Source organism: Biomphalaria glabrata, chromosome 12, assembly GCF_947242115.1.
Source record: "Biomphalaria glabrata chromosome 12, xgBioGlab47.1, whole genome shotgun sequence".
In the NCBI taxonomy this organism is placed as follows: domain Eukaryota; kingdom Metazoa; phylum Mollusca; class Gastropoda; family Planorbidae; genus Biomphalaria; species Biomphalaria glabrata.
This window is the reverse complement of record NC_074722.1, coordinates 29,501,470-29,524,280: the sequence shown is the minus strand read 5'-3', so window position 1 is coordinate 29,524,280 and position 22,811 is coordinate 29,501,470. Positions and strand designations below refer to the sequence as shown.

General features: G+C 32.2%; 1 protein-coding gene across 1 annotated transcript; it reads left to right on the top strand.

Moving 5' to 3' along the window:
- The first annotated feature begins 42 nt into the window (after nt 1-42).
- Nucleotides 43-22,374, top strand: LOC106067683 (THO complex subunit 5 homolog). Its single transcript, XM_013226907.2, has 18 exons — nt 43-272; nt 4,580-4,726; nt 4,992-5,108; nt 8,080-8,177; nt 8,302-8,377; nt 10,455-10,525; nt 11,467-11,581; nt 11,914-12,046; nt 12,166-12,240; nt 12,871-12,917; nt 14,010-14,109; nt 15,775-15,886; nt 16,715-16,816; nt 17,321-17,571; nt 17,860-18,051; nt 19,398-19,513; nt 20,678-20,865; nt 22,239-22,374. The coding sequence occupies exons 1-18, from the start codon at nt 168-170 to the stop codon at nt 22,303-22,305; spliced, it is 2,112 nt and encodes a 703-aa protein (XP_013082361.2). The 5' UTR covers nt 43-167; the 3' UTR covers nt 22,306-22,374.
- Nucleotides 22,375-22,811: the final 437 nt, after the last annotated feature.

Below are 22,811 nucleotides of genomic sequence, written 5' to 3'. Positions count from 1 at the left end.
ATAAATTTAAACACAGAAAAGGAAAGGGGATATCACTCTTATCCAAAACTTGTATTTATATCTATTAGCCAACATCTCATCCCTCATCTAGACTAGATCATACTAGATGATAGATATAGAGTCTGTGTCTAGATCTAGATCTGTTGAAAATATAAAAATACATTAGTATGTCAAAAGAAGTAAAAGATGGAAAAAAGCGTCTGCTCAAAGCAGAAACGCCTGTACCAGGATTAACAGACTCCAAAAAGCTAAGGCAAGAAATTATTTCAAAGGTAGGTGACCGGCGTAACTCAACTCTCAAGTAACTGTAAAACTGTTACTGTATTAATAGTGTATATCAGTATATGCAGTGTATATCATAATCATATGATAATATCAAAAATATGAAGTGCTTAGTGTATGGAACTGTATCTCCGTAAGTCGGGGTAAGTCAGTAAGTGACGGACTCAGGACTGGGCCCAGTACCGTAGGCCGTAGGCCCCGTAGGGACGTAGGTGGGTCTGGGCTTAGATTTAAGATTATAATTATTAATATTATTATCATAATAATAAATAATAATCATTATTATATGATTATTTGATTATAACTACTTTTAACTAGTACTTAGTTTAAACTAGATCTAGACTGAGACTCTACGGTAGCTTAGTAGTAACTAAGTAAGATTAAGATACTATCTTAGTTATCTAGTAATAGTAGTATCAGAGTACCATCAGATAAGCAGTACTGACTCTACTCTAGAATCTAGATTATGCACTATAACTGTCTACTAACTTTTTAGTGACTACTGAGACTAGTACTGACACTCTGACAGTGACACTTCAGATCATTAGTTATAAGTTTGTGTAGGAGTAGAAGTACTCCGAGTACTTCAGAATAAATAAATGCTGGTTTAATAATAGATTAAAGAAGCTTTGTAAACAGAAGAGAAGGAAAAACTATATATATAGAAAATTTTAAGAACTTAAGGCAGAAAGAGTTTATAAAAAGTACATAAAAATTAAACACATAACCCAAAAAGTAAGCAGACAGCTGCAAACCTATGGTCATACATTAAGTCTAAGAAAATGGAAACAACAGGCATAGCGCCATCAAAAGTAGAAGATAACTTTTTTAACACATAATGATAATGAAACTAAAGCTAACATCCTAAATAAATACATTGCATCAGATCAGCATTCTCAACCCCAGGAGACAAAGACATATTACTTAATTTGAACTAAGTAGACAACATTTAGATCTGGACCTGATGGTATTCCAGCTAGATTACTCAAAGAACTAAGCAATGAGCTAGCAGTGTTTAAAATACTTTTTCAGACATCTCTTATCCAGGGCAGAGTACTAAGGGACTGGAAAGAAGCTAATGTCAACCCCCCCCCCCCCCCCATTTAAAAAAGGAGAAAAATCTGACCCAGGAAACTACAGACCAGTATCACTTAACAGCATCACTTGTAAAATCCTAGAACACATAATATGTTGCAACATCATTTATAAACCACTTAGACAAATATAATGTCCTTACCAACATGGCTTTAGGAAATATAGATCATGTGAAACACAACTAATAGGACTAATTGATAATTTTTCAAAAGGTTTAGATGATAGTGAGCAAATAGATGCTATCTTACTAGACAAAGTTCACCACCATAGTTTGCTTAAAAAATTAAAATATTTTGGCATTGATGGTCCATTGCATCAGTGGATTAAAGATTTTCTGATAGGGAGAGAACAAACTGTATTAATAAATGGCTCTAAATCAACACCAATAACATTAAACTCAGGTGTACCTCAAGGAACAGTCTTAGGTCCACTACTATTTTTAATTTACTTAAATGATTTACCAAATTGCTTTAGTTCAGGAACAAATGTCAGATTATTTGCAGATGATTGCATAATATATAGAACAATAAAAACAACACAAGATACAGAAATTTTACAAAGAGAATTAGATGAATTACAGAAATGGGAATAAATTGGAGCATGTCTTTCCACCCAGAAAAATGTCAGTTATTAAGAGTAACAAAAAAACTAAAACAAATTAATTCCACTTATCTTATTCATGGTATACCAATAACACAGACTAAAAACTCAAAATACCTAGGTTTTTTTATAATAAATGAAAAACTGGCATGGAATCCCCATTTTGATGAAACTATCAAACAAAGCATTAGGGTTTATTAAAAGAAATTTCTATAATATAAATCAAATAAGAACATAAAACTAAAATGTTATTTAACCTTGGTTAGGCCAATAATAGAATATGCATCCTCTGTTTGGGACCCCTCAACTCTAGAAAACATTAAGAAACTGGAACAGACACAAAATTGAGTAGTGAGATTCATAACAAATGAAAGTAAAATTACTCAATTTAGAAAAAATAGTAGTGGACCTAAGACTGTTCCTTGAGGTACACCTGAGTTTAATGTTATTGGTGTTGATTTAGAGCTATTTATTAATACAGTTTGTTCTCTCCCTATCAGAAAATCTTTAATCCACTGATGCAATGGACCATCAATGCCAAAATATTTTAATTTTAGCTTTCAGGATAGAAGACGTAAAAGTAAAGTAGCAATTATACATAAAACACTGAACCATAATCTTCAAATACAATAACAAAATTTAATAAAATACTCAGAAACAAAGATAAAGGCACATTCCTCGTTCCATATGCTAAGACAAATTTGTACAAATGCTCTTTCTTCCCAAGCGCTATTAGAGCATGGAATGGGTTGCCTGAGCTAGCCAGGAAAACCAGTGACTTGGCAGAATTTAGATCATTGGTTAATATGCATGACTAAATGCATGGTGCATAGGACGTAATCATTTTCTTTTTTGAAGTAGCGTCTGTATCATATAAGATAAGACTCGGTAGTGTACGAACTAGTGACAGTACTGTGCTAATTGGGTCTTGGCTTCTGGAGGGGGTCTTTTTTTTTTTCATCCATAACTTAAGGAAAGCAATGTATGGTATTAGACACTGTATTAAGTGTATTAGACACAAAAAACATTTCTTTAGGCTACACTGACCATATTACCATTGAGAACTTTTAAGCCTGGAGGTAAGAACATTTTCAGATGGTCCCAATTGAATTCCCCCTTCCTGTTCCACACACCACATTAGTTTTGGCAATGCTGCGTTGTGTCTTCTTAAAAAGGAAATTTGGTTTTATTAATTGTTATCAATAATTTGACCTCTTTTTGAATATAAAAAAAAGACAGTGCAACAAAGACTTGTAGTCTTATCTACTCACGCACACATGCGAATCTGTCAAAACCGTGTCTTAGCTAGCAACTTAGAGGTAAAAGGAACTTGTGTAATGAAATTTCATGCAAATCTATACAGCATTTGATAAGATCTGTTGATACATTGTTATGGTATCTTAGGAATGTATTATATATTTATATAAAGATTAAAAGTATTTAAAATTCTAAGTCAATAGTCATATAAGTTACAAAATGTATTTTTTTATCTAGATATATTCTAGAGCATCTTTCATGTTAAAGCATTACTATGGTCCAATCTCTTTTGTGAGCATGTGGTTGAAGAGGGTATATGGGAGAAAGTTTTTGTGCTACCTAGATACAATGGGGTGCTTACTCTGTGCATTTTCCTGTCATATAGCTTTTCTTTTCACTGACAGGAATTTTTTTTTGTGAATTTAAGCTCTAAAGCTGGTAAAAACCTTTTAATTTTAACCTTTATGGCTTATTATGATTTTTCTTAGACTCTTTGTTTTTTTTTTAATATATTTCGCTTCTATTATGTCTGATATTCAAATCACTCATTTACAGTTAACAACCCTTCTCCTGCTTGAGACTGTAGTCTCTCATTAAGAATCCACATACCAAGTTCCACCTGATACTACATTGTAACCAAATCAAAAGTCCCAGCTGAAACTGTTATTATTAAATTTGAATTTGTTATATTATCACAATACACTAACAATACTGATGTTTAAAAGTTACACTCCAATTTTATTAACGTGAAACAAGGAGAGAACAACCAGCAGAGACTAATACACAGTGACTACACACTAATGACACACTTCAGAGTAAACCGTGAACACGTGAACATACTGAATAGTAGAACAAGGGAGACTACAAGAAAACAAACACACACACACAACACACATTAACATAAATACACATATAAATGTAACAGAATTCACTTCCTTTTTCTTCTCCCATAGAATAATTTCAGCATTATTAGCATCCTCATCACTTAGTGCCGCCCAATCACTCATTTGCTTTTTTCAGCATTGCAACAGCTCAATGTTCTAATCACTCAATAAACATCAGTATCCGAATTGGATGGGGAATACGAAAAAGTTGGTGGCATTTTCATACAGACAACAACATGACACAAATTTAAGTTCATGTTCAGGCATGCACACTTTCCATTGTTATCTGACGTTTAAAAAAAAATGTCTAGTGTCATTCTGGACAGAAAGTTTTTATATTACTGAGTTGTTAGACCTGCTCAAATAACCATTTAGAGGGTGTGTCCTTTTGGGCAAAAATATTGTCTTTAATTACTATTTTTATTTTATGCCAATAAATTTTCTTTTTTTATTTCCACCAGAATCAAGAAGGCTGGACTATAGCATCAGAGGAAGATGATGCTTTACTTAGAGATCCTTTGACAGATTTGCAATCTTTTCAGGCTTCTTGTAACTTTCTCAAATCTGCTATAAGAGACATTAAGAATGTCAAGTCAAGTAGACCAGATGTATGTTTAAATTTCACATATAAAGTATAAATGTTCTGTATTTATTATTTAAAATTTATTTATTTATAGTGAATTCTTCTTATAGATATATTTATCATACTAATTAAATAATGAATGTTTAATGTTAGACACATAATGATAATCTTTCCTTTTAATACAATGGTAACATTTTTTGCAAAAATATATGTATTATTTCTTTCTTTTTTATTAACAGTATTTTTTTTTTAAAATTGAACAATTACAAAATAAAGAAATGCTGTTACAGGCTGTTGGTGAAATCAATTCAATTAGAACAGATGCAACAATACACTTCATCCACATGAAAAAGCTAAACCGGCTGGCTCATTTTCGATGCCGTAAAGTCAGGGAAACAACAAATGAAGTAAGTAGAGACAGCACTACTCAATACTTTTGCAGAGAATTAACATTCTTTTTAACAGGGTTCGTAGCGCTCCTAAAAACTCCTAAAATCTCCTAAAAAATGAAAAGTCTCCTAAAATCCTAAAATTCTCCTAAAAATTGCCGAAAGTCTCCTAAAATTTTGTCCACTCTCCTAAAATTTTTACCAAATATTTTTTTTTAGATATAATTTTGCTTATTTCTTGCTAAAAATGTAGCAACGTAACTAGGCATTCTGATCGCATGACCTTACGGGCTGGCTGTGTTAATGAGCTGACCAGTGACGCGTCTACACCGCCTTTCACCCACTTGTGAAGCGCGACCTCGTGATTGAAGATGGCCTTGGCTCAAGCAAGCATTTCACCTGGCAGTATTTTTCTGAAGTCATTTATTGTTACCACTAAAGACGCGCTAGATCTAGTCTGTAGTGACTATTGCCTATAATTAGAGCAATTACAAGACTAATTTGTAGGCTACACTCCTCCGGGCCCTCCCTCACCTAAAATCTTCTTGTAAGTGTAAGACTTAGAGTGACTTCGCGTGGAAAGTCCGTAAATCTTCTAGATCTAGCTAGTATCTAGTAACTGTAGGCCTAATAGTATCTAGATTTAGATTTAGATCTAGTGAAGATAATTTGCACCTAACCTGAAAACTCCGTGAATTTTTGTAAATTTAATGATCTCGATACATCAAATGTCTAGATTACTCTAGAAATACGCTAGATTCTAGATTTACGCTAAATCACTTTGTCTAGTGAAGATAATTAGCACAAAGAAGTGAAAAGCCTGCAAATTTAGACTCTAGATCTACGGTATATCCAGTGAAGATAATTCGCATACTGCCGCGAAAAGTCCGCAAATTTTAGTGACTTAGATCTAGACTCTAGATCTACAGTATATTCAGTGAAGATAATTCGCACACAGCCGCGAAAAGTCCGCGAATTTTAGTGACTTATGTCTAGACTCAAGATTTACTCTAAATCACTAGAATCTAGTGAAGATAATTCTCACACAGGCGTGAAAAGTCCGCAAAATTTAGTGACTTAAAGTCCGCGAATTTTAGCGAATTAGCTTTATAGTCTAGATCTTCTGTAAATTTAGTGAAGATAATATTCACACAGCAGTGAAAAGTCCGCGAATTTTCGTGACTTTGATCTAGACTCTAGATTTACGCTAAATCACTAGAATATATATAGTGAAGATATTTCTCTCACATCCCTGAAAATTCCGCGAATTTTAGTGACTTACATCAAGAGTCTAGATCTACTGTAAATTCAGTGAAGATAATTCTCTCACAGCCGTGAAAAGTCCGCGAATTTTAGCGACTTAGATCAAGAGTCTAGATCTACTGTAGATTTAACGAAAATATTTCTCATACACTGTGAAAAGTCCGTAAAAATTATTTCACTGGTAAAAAGCCAGGGAAACTATATGGTTGAAAATGATTCTGCTAGGAAAAAAAAACGCGAATAGGTCTAAATCCCCCCCCCCCTCCCCAATCCAAAAGCCATTTTTTAGTAAGCAAATGTCAACTAAACATTCAAATAGGCCAATATTGCCCTATATATTACTGGCTCTGTTTATGAAAAGGATTTAAGTTAACTAATAGAAGAATAAAACATTACCTCAAATGCACAGCATGACTCTAGTATCTATAAGATACACATAGGAACTAAAAATGTACATTTCCATCACAGAGAATATACATCATGAATAAGGCATCTCTAAGAATGTTTCTTATTTTAAAAAAAAATGGAAAAGTAACCATTTGTAATGTTTTTAAATAAATCTTTGAAAAAAAAATGGTTGTTTGAGGTTTTGGGATGACAGTCAAGTTGTTACTAGATTAAAAGATAACTTTCATTACATTTTCTGTGGACATACCACAGCTGATAACATTGTTTCTGTGGCATATTGGCAAGATATTTATTATTTTTAAAATCAAATAACAATAATTGATTTGATAAATGCTTAGTTTTGTGAATGTTTTACTATGTATCACACAAACGGATAGGAAACACACACACACATCATACATTTCATCCTTAAAAAACCTCCTAAAATCTCCTAAAATTTTGTCATGGAAAAGTGCTACTAACCCTGTTTTAAATATACAAACCTGTGGCTAGATTTGGTGTAGGATAGGTAAGGAAATAATTAGGCATTTAGTGCTGAACAAAGGGGAATATTTATGGTCAGAATAGTTCTTAAAAATAACGGTTGACAATTTTGCTAAATAATTTGTAGCCCTTACAATAGAAAATATATTAGCATGGTATATAATTTGTGTACAACTATAATTTAGGGGATCAACTAATTTGGTCGCATGTAAATATTGCAAATCCTTGAATTTTATTTGTATATGTCTAAGTCTAGTATTCTGAAATCAAGAGTTGCAGACGGTAACATAAATAATAAGCTTGAGAAACAACCCCACAGAGCACCTCAATGGTTCATCACCTTGCTGGCCTGTCCACTGCCAATGATTTGTTCTATAACTCTAGAGGAATCAAACCTTGCTCTAGTTCTGTTTCTCCAATCATTTGGGTGGCAATCAACTGCCCCTTTTGCACATCTAAACATTCCGTTCATATCCCATGCTAAATAGTGTGCTGTTGTGGCACTTCAGAAGCATTGGTTCAGGAACAAAGTTATTATTATATAAATGTATATACAATTAATGTACCCCAACTAATGTCAGGTATTATTAGAGTTAGGTGGACTCAATGGCATACTAAAAATCCTGAAATTCAAAATCCTAGTCTTCACAGGGATTTGAACCCAAAACCCTCAATTTAGAAGCTAAGTGCTTTAGCACTAAGCCACCCTTTCACCATAATATATATTTATATAAATATATATATATTATATTCTTTTTCAGGTTTGTTTTCTAGTTCTTTAGAATAATTTTAAAGGGAGTGAGCTGATAAAAGTTTGTTTTTGTTTGCTTTTCAGGCCAAACATAAGATTGACCAGTGTCACCTACAACTACAGAACTTGCTCTATGAAGCCATGCATTTAGAAAAAGAAATAACAAAGTGTATGGAGTTCAAGTAAGCAGTGTTTGCATGCACTCTCTGACATTTTGTTGAATGTATTAGTAATGGCGTAGAATCCATGTCTTTATGAAAATGTTGCAAACAAAGGTTGAATACATTGTGTGATGCATGTTCACAGGTCTAAAGATGAAGAGATTGAACTTGTTTCTGTGGAGGAATTTTATCAAGATGCACCAGCTACTATAACCAATGAGGTAGGTTGGAGAATTAGTCATTTACAATGTTCATTGCAAACTTAAAAGGGTGCAGTGGCTGAGTGGTTAAGGGCTTGGCTTCTGAACCCGCGGTCCTGGGTTTGTAATTCCGGGAAGACTGGGATTTTTCAGGGCGCCCCTGAATCCGGCCAACTCTAATGAGGGTTGTTTGTTGTGCTGACCACATGACACCCTGCTCATTAACTGTAGGCCAAAGAAACAGATGACTTAAACATCATTTGCCCTATAGATCAAAAGGTCTGAAAGAGGAACTTTACTTTTTTCTATTGTAAATTTTAATAGTTACTTGCAGTATTTCTTGATCAAATAGGTTTTTTTTTCCCCTTTTCTTGTAATTGTGTATAAAAAATCAAAAAAACAAAGATAAATTAATAAATCCTGCTCATGATCTTAGACATCCTTGTTTGGCACTACTAAAGATCTGGAATTATCTCTTGATCTTTCCAATGCAACTCTGCTTCCTTTTTTTAGCTGCTGTCTGCTTAATTGATCATTGATCTTTATTTACTTACTGTTACAACATGACCTATTTTACGCTGATGTACCATTGGGTATTTTCACTATAAACTAAACAATGTCAAATGCACCCCATTGAACTTAATTGTTCCAAGTAAATATTCCAAAAATTCAGCTAGAAATGAAAGAGATTAGAAAATTTGATTCTGCTGTGCTCAAAACTCCACAAAAATTATCCTAGACCTTAAAAAACCAACACTTCCTTTGTTCTGTACACTTGATACATCAAAAAGCTAGTTATTTATACTTTTTCACCATAGATCAAATTCTCAAATGTAATCATCCAGGAGCAGACTGGCTATATGGGCATTCGGGCAAATGTCCGGTGGGCCGATAGGGCCACTGAAATGGCGGCATGAATGCCAGTAAATTGTTTCAAGATTTATATTATTCTCTTTAAAAGCTACACTTTGAGTGTCATGATTAACAAAAATACTTTTTACACTTTTTAAGTCTAATACTAATCTAAAGCATTGTCGTAAATATCCTTCATCTGTATATAGTGCTTCTAATATACGTCACGAAACGATAAAAAAGAGAAAGTTAAGGCTTGTATTTCTTATAGAGATTGACTCGATGTTAGTGTGAATATATTTGAATGAATCTATTAAGGAACCAACAACGTTCCTAGTCCTATAGATGGCATGTCCAGTCACATATGAATTCTTATTGGTTTGGCGGAGTTGTTGCATGATCTTGAGTTACCCTCGTTGCGAAGTCCTTCATAAATCACAATTATTATCTTGAACAAAGTAGCAATGCGTTGATTGGAATCAAATTGGAAAAGATTCTAAAAAGAAGGATCAGAAAAAGAGGAAGATAAAAAGCAACTATTGTTAGAATCCTGTGCAAAAAAAAATAATTTTTAATTATTAATGTTTTCTCGCAAGCACTAGAGGTTCACCAATGATGACAGCATTTACGAATAAACAGGCTCAACCCCATAAGAAACACAAACACTAAGGTCCTATTCCAAGTGTTATACTTTATTCATATAGTAATAGCGCACTTATCAGATAGTTTCAAAATTATTTAATAACTATTTACTAACTACTTTCGATACATGATTAAAATGTACACAATGCTTAAGAGGACACATATGATTGGACACCCATCATGTGGCATACAATTTGTGAGCCGTATTGTATACAAATGCCCGGGCCAATTTAGATACCCAGTCTGCCCCTGTAATCATCTTTTGTTCTTTTGGCCCATGGAATGATTCTGAAGCTGAGGAATAACAGTTTGAAGTTTTCATTTTAACAATTTGAAAAAACTATAACTGGCATAGACAAATCTAAAATCAAGTCATTAGTTTAAAATGTATACAGTTTGGCAGTAGGTAAAAAAAAATCAAAATAAAGTTCTGGCTTAACTTCTTAAAAAAGGTGCAAGGTCTTTAGTCTGAAATGCTAAGTGGGCTTGCTTGTAAATTTAAAAATTTGGTAATCTATAATATCCATTTGTTCATTCATGTCTTATTGGGAAATGTCAGCCATAATTGTGTGTAATAACCTATTTATTTACATTATTTGCTCAGTCTGTCACCAAAAATGATCCACATCTACAAATGCTTGGCAGACTGGAATGGGAGTTGGAGTTAAGGAAAAAGTAAGTCTAAGCATTTATGGTGTTCTTTTTTAATTTTATTTCTTTTATGATCAATCATTGCAACTATCTTGAAAAAATAAATAAATAAATGTGGAAAAGTTTGAAATGTCTAATTTCCTGTGGCTTTATTGACTTCCATATAAAGGTAAATAGCTGTGTGTGTTTGTGTGTGTGTGTACATTAAGATAGGACATCCATCATCACCACTTTTAATTAGATGCAATGATTTTTTGTGCTTACCACATGCCACATTTTCACACCAAAAGGAAATGTTAATATTGTGGAATATTTGGGAAAAAAAAAAACATTTTATTTAGTGCATTTCAGCCTTTGAGAGATTTACTGTAGTAAAGCACTCAATGCTATTTTGTTTTTTTTTGTTTTTCGTTTTTTTTGTTTTTCGTTTTTTTTATCAACAGCTTTTATTTTATAATTACAAAAAGCTCAATTTAACATCATAACTATTAAAAGCTTAATGCTGCCAAAAGACTTGTTTCAAAATATTGTTTAATAGTGCTTGGGTTTTAGATTTCACATTACCAGTACCTTCTGTTTATAAACCCTTTGTTTTGAGTTGGACCAATTAGAATATTATAAGTGTAAGGCTTTTGGATCTCTCATTAGTTATCATTTCCAATAGGAGGTGACCTAAAAAAATCTGAAGTAGACTTTAATAAACTGATTATTGTTCTAAGCTATGGCTCCTTGACTCTCCCAAACTGTTGTTTAGTGTCTATTAGACCTTAGTGTCAGAGATGCCTTAAAATCCAACATTACAAATGGAAGCTTTCACTTGGATTCCAACTTAAAACTTCATGATTCATTTGCTCTACCACTCTGCCATTAAGTTTATTTAATATCTTGTCAATGCTCACTTTCCTACTCACGTTCCTACATTAAAGATCATTAAGAATGTTAATAGAAATACTTGATATTCTCAGCTTAGCTTCCAAGCTGACAGCTACCAAGAAAAATAAGGAACAGCTGAGTCAAGAGATCCAGTCCAAACAAGACTACTTGGAGACACTCCAGCCTAAACTATCTGCCATACTTCAGGTCAGTTATAAATACATTGCTGTGCTTTTTTTTTAACTTTTAAGCAGACTTTTTTTTTTAATACAGTTCACATCATTTACATTTTCTTGTGTTTATATAGGGTTTATTTCAATTAAGATTTTTTTTTATTTTTCTAGGCAAAATTGTATGTGTCTATAACACTTAGAAAGAAAACTTTTTCTGTAGTTTTTTATAGACAGCAATAAGGAAAAATATGTTCACTGTTTAGCTTTTTGTAATTTTTTTTATTAACTTTATTAATGTTTTATATTTCTATATCATATTTTAGTGATGTTGAATTGAATTGTGTGTGTATTATGTTTGTATTGTAGGCCACAAGACCTGTTCAAGACTATCTTTCCATGCCTTACAATGCCATCCAGGAGGAGCATCAGATGGCCCAGCACCTTCCCCAGCCTCTCTATGTCCTCTACATGCAGACATCAGCCTTCAAAGATGCTTGTGGTTAGTTTCCCCTCACAGCCTTTTTTTAGCAAAACTGTTGACCACAGCATGACCTCTTAGATTTTGAATTGATACATCTAATCCTAGGATGGCTTTTCAATGATTTTTGTTTTTTTCAGACAAGTGTTTAAAAGTTTCTATCACTGGGGATGTGGATGCTGCAAAGTCGTTGGCCACATGGAACTTTGAGCCAGGTAATTGCCTTGTATCTTTGAAAGAAAACATTTTTAATGATGTTTATATATTGTAATGTAACAAAATACTTATAAGGGGAATAGCCATCAACAAAAGAAGGCTGTTTTTTCTAAAGTCTTATGGAATCCTATTGTTTGAACTAAATTAAATGGTAAAAACAAAAAAGGTCTGCTATAAATAATAAACACTTGTTCAATTTTCACATCTTTATTATGTCACTACTCTAAGGACTTAGTCTCAGACCTTTCGAGACCCACTCTCTTCAATTGTTTAAATCTCAGAATAGTATAACTTCTTTTTGAATACATAATTTAAATAATCTTGTTGATAAGTAACATCTTCTAGTTAGAAATACTTGGTCCATCTTACAATTAGATTTCCAATGTGATTTTTAATACAGAGATTAGTGTTGACATTGCCATTAATAAATTTTTGGAATTCATTTCACATCCTTAATGCCTGTTACTACTCCAAATCTGGATGTGAACACATATCAGTGATTTGCTCCTTAGCTAGTCCTATTTTATTCATTTCAGTTTTGTATTAATACATGTATTGAATACTTTAAAAATATGTCTCATTTATGTGAACAAAACAAATCTACTTTAAAGCATTTTGTGTTTCCCTAGATGAAGAGTCAGACAGTGACCAGGAAGACTTAGAAAAACAAGAGACAGTAAGTAACTTGTTAAGAGCTATTGTGCTTTACAAAGAAAAAACTAAAACAGCCAGAACTAAATTTTACCCATCAGTAATGTAATTGTCTGTTATGACAATATCAGCATGCTTTACATGTATTTTAATGATGTTTAACCTTGTTAAAAGTATTTTTTACAATTCTTAAACATTACCTACTTTGCTATTTAACCATAGTTAAACCAATGTAAGAAAACTTGGAAAAAACTAACTCAGAATAGTAACATAGTAATACTATTAGTAACATCAATAAATTTATAGATGCTATTGTACAGATGATAAAAAGATTATACTAAACATGTTTCTAAAACTGTGTTCCGCAGAGCCCTAGCATTCCACCATGTTTGAAAAGGTGTTCCATGAACTACTGGAATAATTAACTAGTAGGCCACAACGTGAATTAATCTCTCTAAAAAAAAAAAAGTGTTCCTCTTAATACTCAGAATGTGCAAAGTGTTCCTTTAAGGCAAAAGTTTGGGAAACCCTGTACTAAACCATAAAGAAGAAATGCAACATGTGAAAATTAAATTGCTAAGAGAGACAAAAAGAAACATTTTCAGATCAAAAGCCATGATTTAAACTTGTATGAGAATTCTTACCAAGTGCCACCACCAGTGACTTAAAAACACATTCTACAAATATAAACCCTGTATCATGTCATCATAATGCATAAAAAATATTTTTGGTCATTTATTTCAGTTTATTTCTTTTTATTCTAGAAAAGGCTTATATAAGAACTTTAAAATATTCAACATTAATTTCAGCTGAATGTTGAGACTAAACAAAGTGTTTAGGAATGTTTAGCTAGTATCTCCTAATTATCATATCTAGCTTTGTTTTAATGCTGAACTATTTGATGCAATATTAAGGTAACTTCTCATCTCTATGTACATTCCATTTCTGAATTTTCAATTAGACGCTAAGACAAACTCATCTTTGGACATTTTATTTCCAAATCTTATTTGAACATGAATCAAACTGCCTGAAGTAGCTATGAAAACTAGTTACTTAGTACAATTTCAGATCACGGATTTACAAAAATGACTTAACCTTGATGATTTGCATATTTTAGAAACGCCATAGAAGGGTGTCAGCAGAACAAAGTCAAGAAAAGAAAAACAAGATTTTTAGAAAGCATCCCCTCTCTGTAAACCTAACAATCAGCAATGAAGGTAAATATTGTTTATTATTCTAATACAAGTCTGGTTGTTACAGAATGCAGAGAGGTACTAATTTAGAATGGTTGGAATGCATGTATTTAATGGAATTAATGAAGGAAGTTAAAAAATGAATTGACATGAACAACTATTATTAACTCTTAGACTCTGTAACAATGTTCCCATAGTGCTCGGATCAACGCTGGCAACGTCAGTCAATTTAGTTTTTTTCTCCTGTATATGTTTTTAATTGCTTGAATAGTTTCCTTTTGCTAAACACCCAGAATTTCCTTCTTTCAATGTGTTTTACAGAGAAAGAGTTTTGTTAAAAGTGGGGTCTATTTTCTTTACATTTATGCAAAAAAAAAAACAAAAAAAAACACATTATTCAGTACTCAAATATCAGCGTCATTTTCAACTTAATTTTGCCCTACCATACCCCTCTTTAGCACAAAGTTCTGCAGTCCACTCTGCCTCTTAGGACTTCAATAGTTGGCTATTAAGAGTACCTAATAATGCAGCTTTTAAAATGTTTTATTTTTAGAAATAAGTCAGTGAGACAGTTCTAAACATACAAATGGCATACATATACCATATATATATATATTACTGTCTCTATTTGTGAGGAGGATTTGAACACAGTTTCTAAGAGAATAAAACATTGCCTAAATATTACACACCATGATTCTATACACATTTAAAAATGTACATTTCCATAATTTGTTTAGGCATCTCTAAGAATGTTTCTTATAAAAAAACAAATGAATAACAACCATTTGTAATGTTCTTTAAAAATCTTTGAATAAAAAGAAAAAAATGGATGCTCGTGGTTTAGGGATGAGTCAAGTTGTTACTTGATTATAAGATATCTTTCATTATATTTTCTGTGGACATACCACAGTTAATGACATTGTTTATGTTCTTGGTCGGATGTTTGCAAGATATTTATGATCTCCATATTCAAGTGCCAATCACTGATTTAAAAAATGTATAGTTCTATGTATGTTTTTTATTGCCTGCGTGAACACAATTATATATATCATACATTTCCTCCTTTAAAAACCTCCAAAAATCTACTAATCCTGAATTCCGTTGCAGTAGGAAACATAATTCCAGAGTCAAAGAGTTAATATTATAGTAATATTCTTTGTAGCAAGATTAAAGTTCTTAGAAATGTCAATCTCACGATTGTTTTTTTACTTATTACTAGAGAGTGAGAGTCTTGAGTCTTAACACTGGTAATAATTGTTGCTTTTCACAAACAGAGATTTATATAATAGATTATTAATAAATTACAAACAAGAATATTGTATGGCCAGCAGTATGACCGACCATTTTTCAATGTCCAGCTGAATTCATGTACTTATCATAGCTTAGACAACTCAAGAATGTATTCACTATCTATAGTTGCTATATCTGAATTCAAACTCACCCAAATCACTTAACCACCCAACCCAGGCAGTATCATAAATGGTCACACTAAACACTAGTAGAACCCTCTTTGTAGTAAGAAGCAGATGTGAGGGAGGCATTAGTTTATAATTCTGTGGTACAGTCAGTCTTCATAGTGCCTACTGTACAGAAGATAAAAAATGGTTTCTAAATGAATCCATCTAGAATATATGTTGAAAGCTTTCATAAATTATTTTCTTGAGTGTATTATTTATTCTTTCCCTCTAGATGGCACTGAACTTGAGCTTACCTTCTGCTATCTCCTGGAACTGAATATCATCACTGTCACTGTCAAAGTAAACTTAAGTGAAAAGGGAACATTAAGTTCCATCACTGGAGGGTGAGTTGAACCTGTAATTTGTATGATTTTATCAATTTGGATTTTAGAAATTATAACCTAACTTTTCCTAATATGATCAAAACACAAAATTTCTTTTCTTTTTTTTTTTTTCATATTAGGAAATCTGTATTAGAGCTACAACTTTTATATACAAGTGATAATTACTTTACAAAACTTATATCAACTCACTTCGTCTCTGTCTGGTACAAATTTTGTACATCTTATTTCTTCCGCTTCCTATTCCCGGATCACGTTGTAACTTTGAACAATTATTCATTGTCCCTAACAAAGGAATCAATAAAATAATGACCTATTAATTAATTAGATAGTGATAACTATTTAAATTTGTTTGATTTGGAAAAGGAAAAACTAAAAAAAATCATACTGATATATATATATGCTGTAAATGTGCCTCTCTTTCCCTTATGTAAGCTTAGGTACTGTTGTTTTGAATTATTTTTTATATTTTGCTTGTTTTTACAATGACATAAAAGGATATATATGCATTTGAGTTTTAATTATAAATACTAGATTGATCCCTGCAAAAAAGCAGTTGGAAATAATTTAATGCAGTAGCATTTCAAATCCGAAGAAAGACTTACTAAGTTTTAGCCAATCTCAAAACAAATTTTGGTTGCATAAAAAAATTTTGGCTTAATTGAATACATACTTCATTCAGAGAAAAAAATTAAAGCCAATCTTTTTAATTTTTTGTCCTTAAGATTTCTGGATTGGCTTTTCTGTTTTTGCTATCTTTCTTTCTAATAAGTTTGCCTTTCTGAGGTGTTGGTTGATAGAAATAATTTGATAGCATGATTTTTTTTTCAGAGATCTCCTGTCCCCTGATTTGATTTTGGATGAACTTTATCCTGGTGATTTTGGCAATGACTCACCAAATCCAGCCAATCACTATGAACTGAAAAAACATGGGTAACTTATAGAATGTTTTGGTTCTATACATTGACGATGTCTGTAGTTTATGCATTATTTCAAAATCAAAAGCTAACATTTAAGATGTGTGCTGATGACTATAGACACTTAAAAGAATCCGCCCAAGGCAGAAAGTATAAGTAAAGTTCCCCTTTTAAACCACGTGGTCTGTAGGGCAGATGATGTTAGGGTCAACAGTTTTTTTGGGCCAAGGGTTAACAAGCAGGGTGTTATGTGACCAGTGCAATGACCATTAGAGTTGGGTGGACTCAGAGGCTCCCTAAAAATCCACCGCTCCCAAGGCAGACAAAGGCTCATTTGATTTTTATACTTTAAAAAGGTGTAGAGTAATGGATCCCTCTCAATTATGTTTCTACTCAATAATTGCAATGCGATTAAATTGTCTATGGTTGTTATCTAATTTTTAACCATTTTTAATCCCTTTTCATCATCCCTTCCCAACCAAAATTAGCTTTTGATTCATCATTCACCACTGTTTTTCAGCTTACTGGATCTGTCAACCTACATTCCACTTGTTGGTAGACCCTACCTTTGGTGCCAGTTGATGGGTGGCTTGCAATTTCTCAAAAAGGAGATCAGCCTTGCAGAGGATGCCGATGGTTTTTCCAACATAGCAAGGATACCAGTGCAGGCCAAACACAGCATCTGTGCTGCCAATATACAAAAGACCATTTCATTGCTTCGTCAGAGAATCTCATCAAGGCTATCGCTTCTCCAACAACTGTCTTCTCTAGGTCAGTGCTCTTCCTATTCTTTGAGCTTTTTTTTTAAATTTATGTTGTTTTTTTAACATTAACTGTTTCAAAACTAAAAGTGTTGTTTTTTTTATGACTTGATGATTTTTAAAAATTACCTTATATATATCTTATAAATTTTTAAACATAGATCTAACTTCAAAGTTAACTTCATGACTTTCTTTCCTTCCTCGGCTAACAAATTTTAAGTTTGTTATTAAACATCTCCCTTTTTTTTTCCATCTTTTGATTTGTATTCACATTGTTTTGTTGTTTTTTTTTGTTTAGAAAGAGGCATAATCCCTGTTAGTGTTGACTTTGTCAAACAATTCCCTGCCAAAATTAATGCTCACTTGTCCACATGGAGTCGTTGCACTTGGGAAGACCTCCAGACACTAGCTCATGCTAAGAGATTCTTGAAGTCTGGACTGATCAGATCATCCAGTATTATATTCCAAGCTGTTATAGACAGGGGATCAGGTAGGTAGAAGTACTTATCAATAGGATAGACTGACACCCCTCTCTATATTTTTTCTTATCTATTTACATTAATGAGCATTACTTTACTGCAACACTTCAATGAACAGTTTTAATTTATTAATTATATTTTACGTCGACCCACGGCGTAGCATGCGCCACTATTTTGCAGGGCTGACCTTAGACCACTATGCGACCGCAGTGGGCCCTGCACTTTCATATAACAGATTTCCAGCCTACTCCTGATTTATCAGGAGCTCCTGGAAATCTCTGGAAATTATTAAAATCTTTTGAAAACTCGTAAAAATCTCCTAAAATATATAGACATATAACAGATTTCCAGCCTACTCCTGATTTATCAGGAGCTCCTGGAAATCTCTGGAAATTATTAAAATCTTTTGAAAACTCGTAAAAATCTCCTAAAATATATAGACAAAAATTATAATTTTATGGTGTCATTCAATATGGAAAACGCAAAACCTACGCATGATAAAAAAAATAGCATTATGCCTCAAACTAAGGAAGAATTATTTAAGGTTAACAATTCTCGAAGATAGATTGAAACATTTGGTAATTCTTGCTATAGGGCGTGATCTATGTAGGAAACAGAAATTACATGATATACTGTATGACTTCGCTACATCAAGGCTCGTGAAGTAATTCTGTACGTAGTAAAGAATGAATAAAATTAAAAGACAAATTTATTTTCTAATACAAACTCTTAATTTTCACTTATTATCCGTTAATTTTCACTTATTATCCGTATCCCTACCCAAACTTGGCCCGTGAATACTGCTTGTTCTCTCCCTCTTTTTTTTTTTCCGCCGCTAAAGTAATGTGGAGTAACTCTAATCCGACTTGCAGAAATAAAAGAGTAATCTTTCCATGACTTCTTGGTGTTAGGAATGGTTGAGCCATGAAGAGAATTATATATAGAGATAGATAGCTTGATTTATCATTACACAAACATAAACTATGTGTGATTTAGCATTTAAAAAAAATAATTAACAGTTTAATTTACTTAAATATATTTTGTAAATAGCTTGATTTATCATGATACAAACATAAACTATAATATGTGATTTTTTCATAATGAAAAACTATACTATTTCATTTATTATAATACAAACAGAAGCTATATTATGTATTTATTATAATACAAGCATAATACAATTAACTTTAGTACAATTTAACATAGCTGAAGTCTTGACTCTGTAATAAGTAATTGAAATAGTATGTTTTTGTGGAGGTCTCATTGTTTAATTTTAGAATCACTGAAATAGGACAGTATTATTTCTAGGTCTTTGAAAAGTGTGCTTTTAACAAATGTTTTTCGTCCTCACCCACAGCCAAAATGAATGCCCATGTTGTGCTGACTGCCGATTACCCACAAGTCCCACCACTATTCATACTGGACATTGTGTGGCAGACCCAGCGAACTGCCTTGACAGATATCTTTGTAATGGTAAGACAATGTCAAGGTTGTTTAACATTATTTATTGGACAGTGTTCTTTGCATGTTTTAATATTAAGTTATAGGAAATCCACCTGCTTAAATTTTGATGGATTGCCTTTTTTTTTTTCTTTTCTTTTTCATTATATTTTGTTTAATACTAAAGATAAGTAAAAAAAAAAAAAATAATAATAATAAATACCTTCTCAGTTTTTTATTATGCATTTTTTTTATGACTAGTATAATAGGTGGGTTAGTAAGAAACCACTGAAGACACTTCTACCAACTCATCATCTTTTGTTCTACTCCACTGCCTTAGACCTGAACATTCCTTTTTTCTGTCTTTTTTTTTTTTTTAGTTAGTAACATTTTAAATGCTTTAATTAATTAAATTTAAAAGGGTTCTGTTCTAAAATTATTTTATTAGGACTTATTCTAACTTCAGTATCAGTTTAAAGTTTTTAATTTATTTCTAAATGCAATATTTTTAGCAAAGAAAATTTTGATATTGTTCTTTATGAGCTAGCTTTCTATTTAGTTCCACTTTAGGGACTTAAAACACCTTTAAAACCTTAGCTTTTAATCTTTTAAATCCAGAGCCCCCTGCCATAACTCCCTTTTCCCTTGAGCTCCTAAGAAATTGTCAAACTTAACAAAGCATGTAATATTTTAAATGTGAACTTATTTATTTTAAGGAATATGCTACTTTGTACCCCCATTCTTTTTTAGCTGATTATCAGCCTGAATCAAATATAGATGTAGATAAACTTTTGAGAGCAACACCCCTTTACATGATTGGGGGTCCTTCATCTACAGATGTTTCTTCATTGTTTATTGATTGGTTTCATCCAGATCTTAATGATTCTCAGAGCCTATTTCCATTTTACTTTAGGATATAATTCACTGCTTCATTTAATATCATTTTTTTACCTGCATTGAAGCATGTCTTTTCATTTTTAAACTTAATTAATTGTAATGTTAACTTATCGATGGCACTGCTATTACTGTTGTCTACTGAAAGTTGAACAGTATGTGAAATTATTTTCTCACGTCTTGTCAATTTATGTTAAGGTGCATAAAACTGTTTAATTGGATGTCAGGTACAAAAGGTTAATGTTGTCTAATCTCTGCAACTAATCTCAGATCAGCTAATGTTATCATTACTTTATCTATCAGGAGATGGAGGAGGAAGTCAATCTGCATTACCAAGAGCTGTCCAGCAGTACGCAGCAGAATCAGCTCTTGCCCAACCAGCTACAAAGGCTGTTGATGTGCTTTGATGTCTACCTGGAGACAGACACTCCAGCATCAACCCTTGTGCCAGTGGAGATTCCAAAAGAAAAGATCATGCCAAGAACTAGCAGGTACATTTACATTTGATTATCCTTCCCAAGTACATTGCAGTTTTCAACTGCAACTTTCTTTTTAGATTCTGAAGCCACTTTTTAACAAATCTCTTTTCCCACAAATAAAAAAATTTTGATGTTCTCAACAAAGGTTAATAATATTGATACTGAAAGTGAACTATGCTTAATTTTGTAATACATCAAACAACATAAGCATGACTTTTAAAAACTACAAGGTACAAATCTTTTGGCATGTATTTTATCTTTCCTTTTTGTTAAAAGCAAATCATTTATTTAACATTCAAACCTGATAGAATATAATTGAAGCTAGGGATAGATCTGTGAAGATTCTCTCACCAACTTAATTCTGTTCAGCTGTACTTTTCTCCATCAGTTTGAGTCACACAGAGTGATCCCTTCATGTGTATATTCTTGTTAGCTAACTAAGAAAAAAAGGTGTTGTTTTATTTTATCATAAGGTTTTCAACACTTGATAGTTCTAGACTCAGTAGTATAGCCCTCAGTTACTTCAACACTTGATAGTTCTAGACTCAGTAGTATAGCCCTCAGTTACTTCAACACTTGATATTTGTAGACTCAGTAGTATAGCCCTTAGTTACTTCAACACTTGATAGTTGTAGACTCAGTAGTATAGCCCTTAGTTACAAAACTTAAAAGCATAGATCACGCCCTGATTAGACAGTCATGTACATAACACTGTCATTTTTCTTACAAAAAAAGCATTCTCCTGATAGATTTTTTACTGTTCATAAAGCAACCTTTGGCCTACTAAAGGTTCAATTTATGGAGGCAACATGTAATTGTTTTCAGTTACAAAAGAACCTCATGTTAAAAAATGTATGTTTTAAAAAGTAAGACTATAGAAAATAAAATAATAGTATCTGAGGTGTAAGTCACAATTATTTTTGGTAATACATGAAATATAATTATAGAAATATAAAACCCTACTAAAACAATGTAAAACAAATGACATTTGGGCCTGAAAATCTTTTTTATTTGGTCAGCAAGGTTTCTTTAATTTATGTTTTTTATTTGGTCATCAGGGTTTCTTTATGTTTTTTTTTTGTTTTTGTTTTTTTTTGTATTTCTCTATGCACTTGTTTTTCCCTGCAGCATTAAATCTTTATGTATTGTCATATTTTATGGTAAAATTTAAATATGAAATATATACTAAAGCAAAATTGTATTATTTACAAATGTAATTGAATAACAAATTACAGTACCCTAAATCTTTTAATTAATATGATATTTGTTACGATAAGCCCTTTCAGGTGACTTTTTTTTTTAAAATCATTCAATGCTTTTTGTTTGAGTCTTGAATTCAATATAATCTGTGTTTATTTAATATTATCTGTGTTAATTCTTTTCAGAGGACCTGCTCGTTCAAAGCCCTTCAAGTATTTACCAGAGTTAGGAATTTTTACTCAGAGATATTGAGTATGACAAATTCATTGTAACCCATCCTATAAATCTTCAACATTTTTATTAAACAGTAAAATTAGTTTGCTCTAGGGTTGGTGTTCCTATGTTATTCAGCTGTTGTGATTATTGTCAAAGTGCTCTAAAATCCAAAAATTTTTAGTTAATTGATTGTTGTTAATGCTAAATTTCTTAAACACTAAACAAGGTGATAGCATGCTGATTGTATTTTTTTTTTTAATCTAATGTAAGCCTACTTCTTCCACATCTGTTTCTCCCAACCTGCATTTCCCACTTGTTTCTCCCACACCATTCATACTGGTAGAAAGAAGATTTCTCTATTAATATCTCAACAACACCAATGTTTTTAAAATCAGTTTTAGGGTTAGATAGGTTGAGATAAGATTTAATACATAAAAAAGAGAATTCATTATCACATTTCCTTTTTTCCCAAGACACTAAAACAATCTTATTTTAAAAAGTCCAAACATAGAACATTCATGTTCATCAGTGCCCAAGAGTCT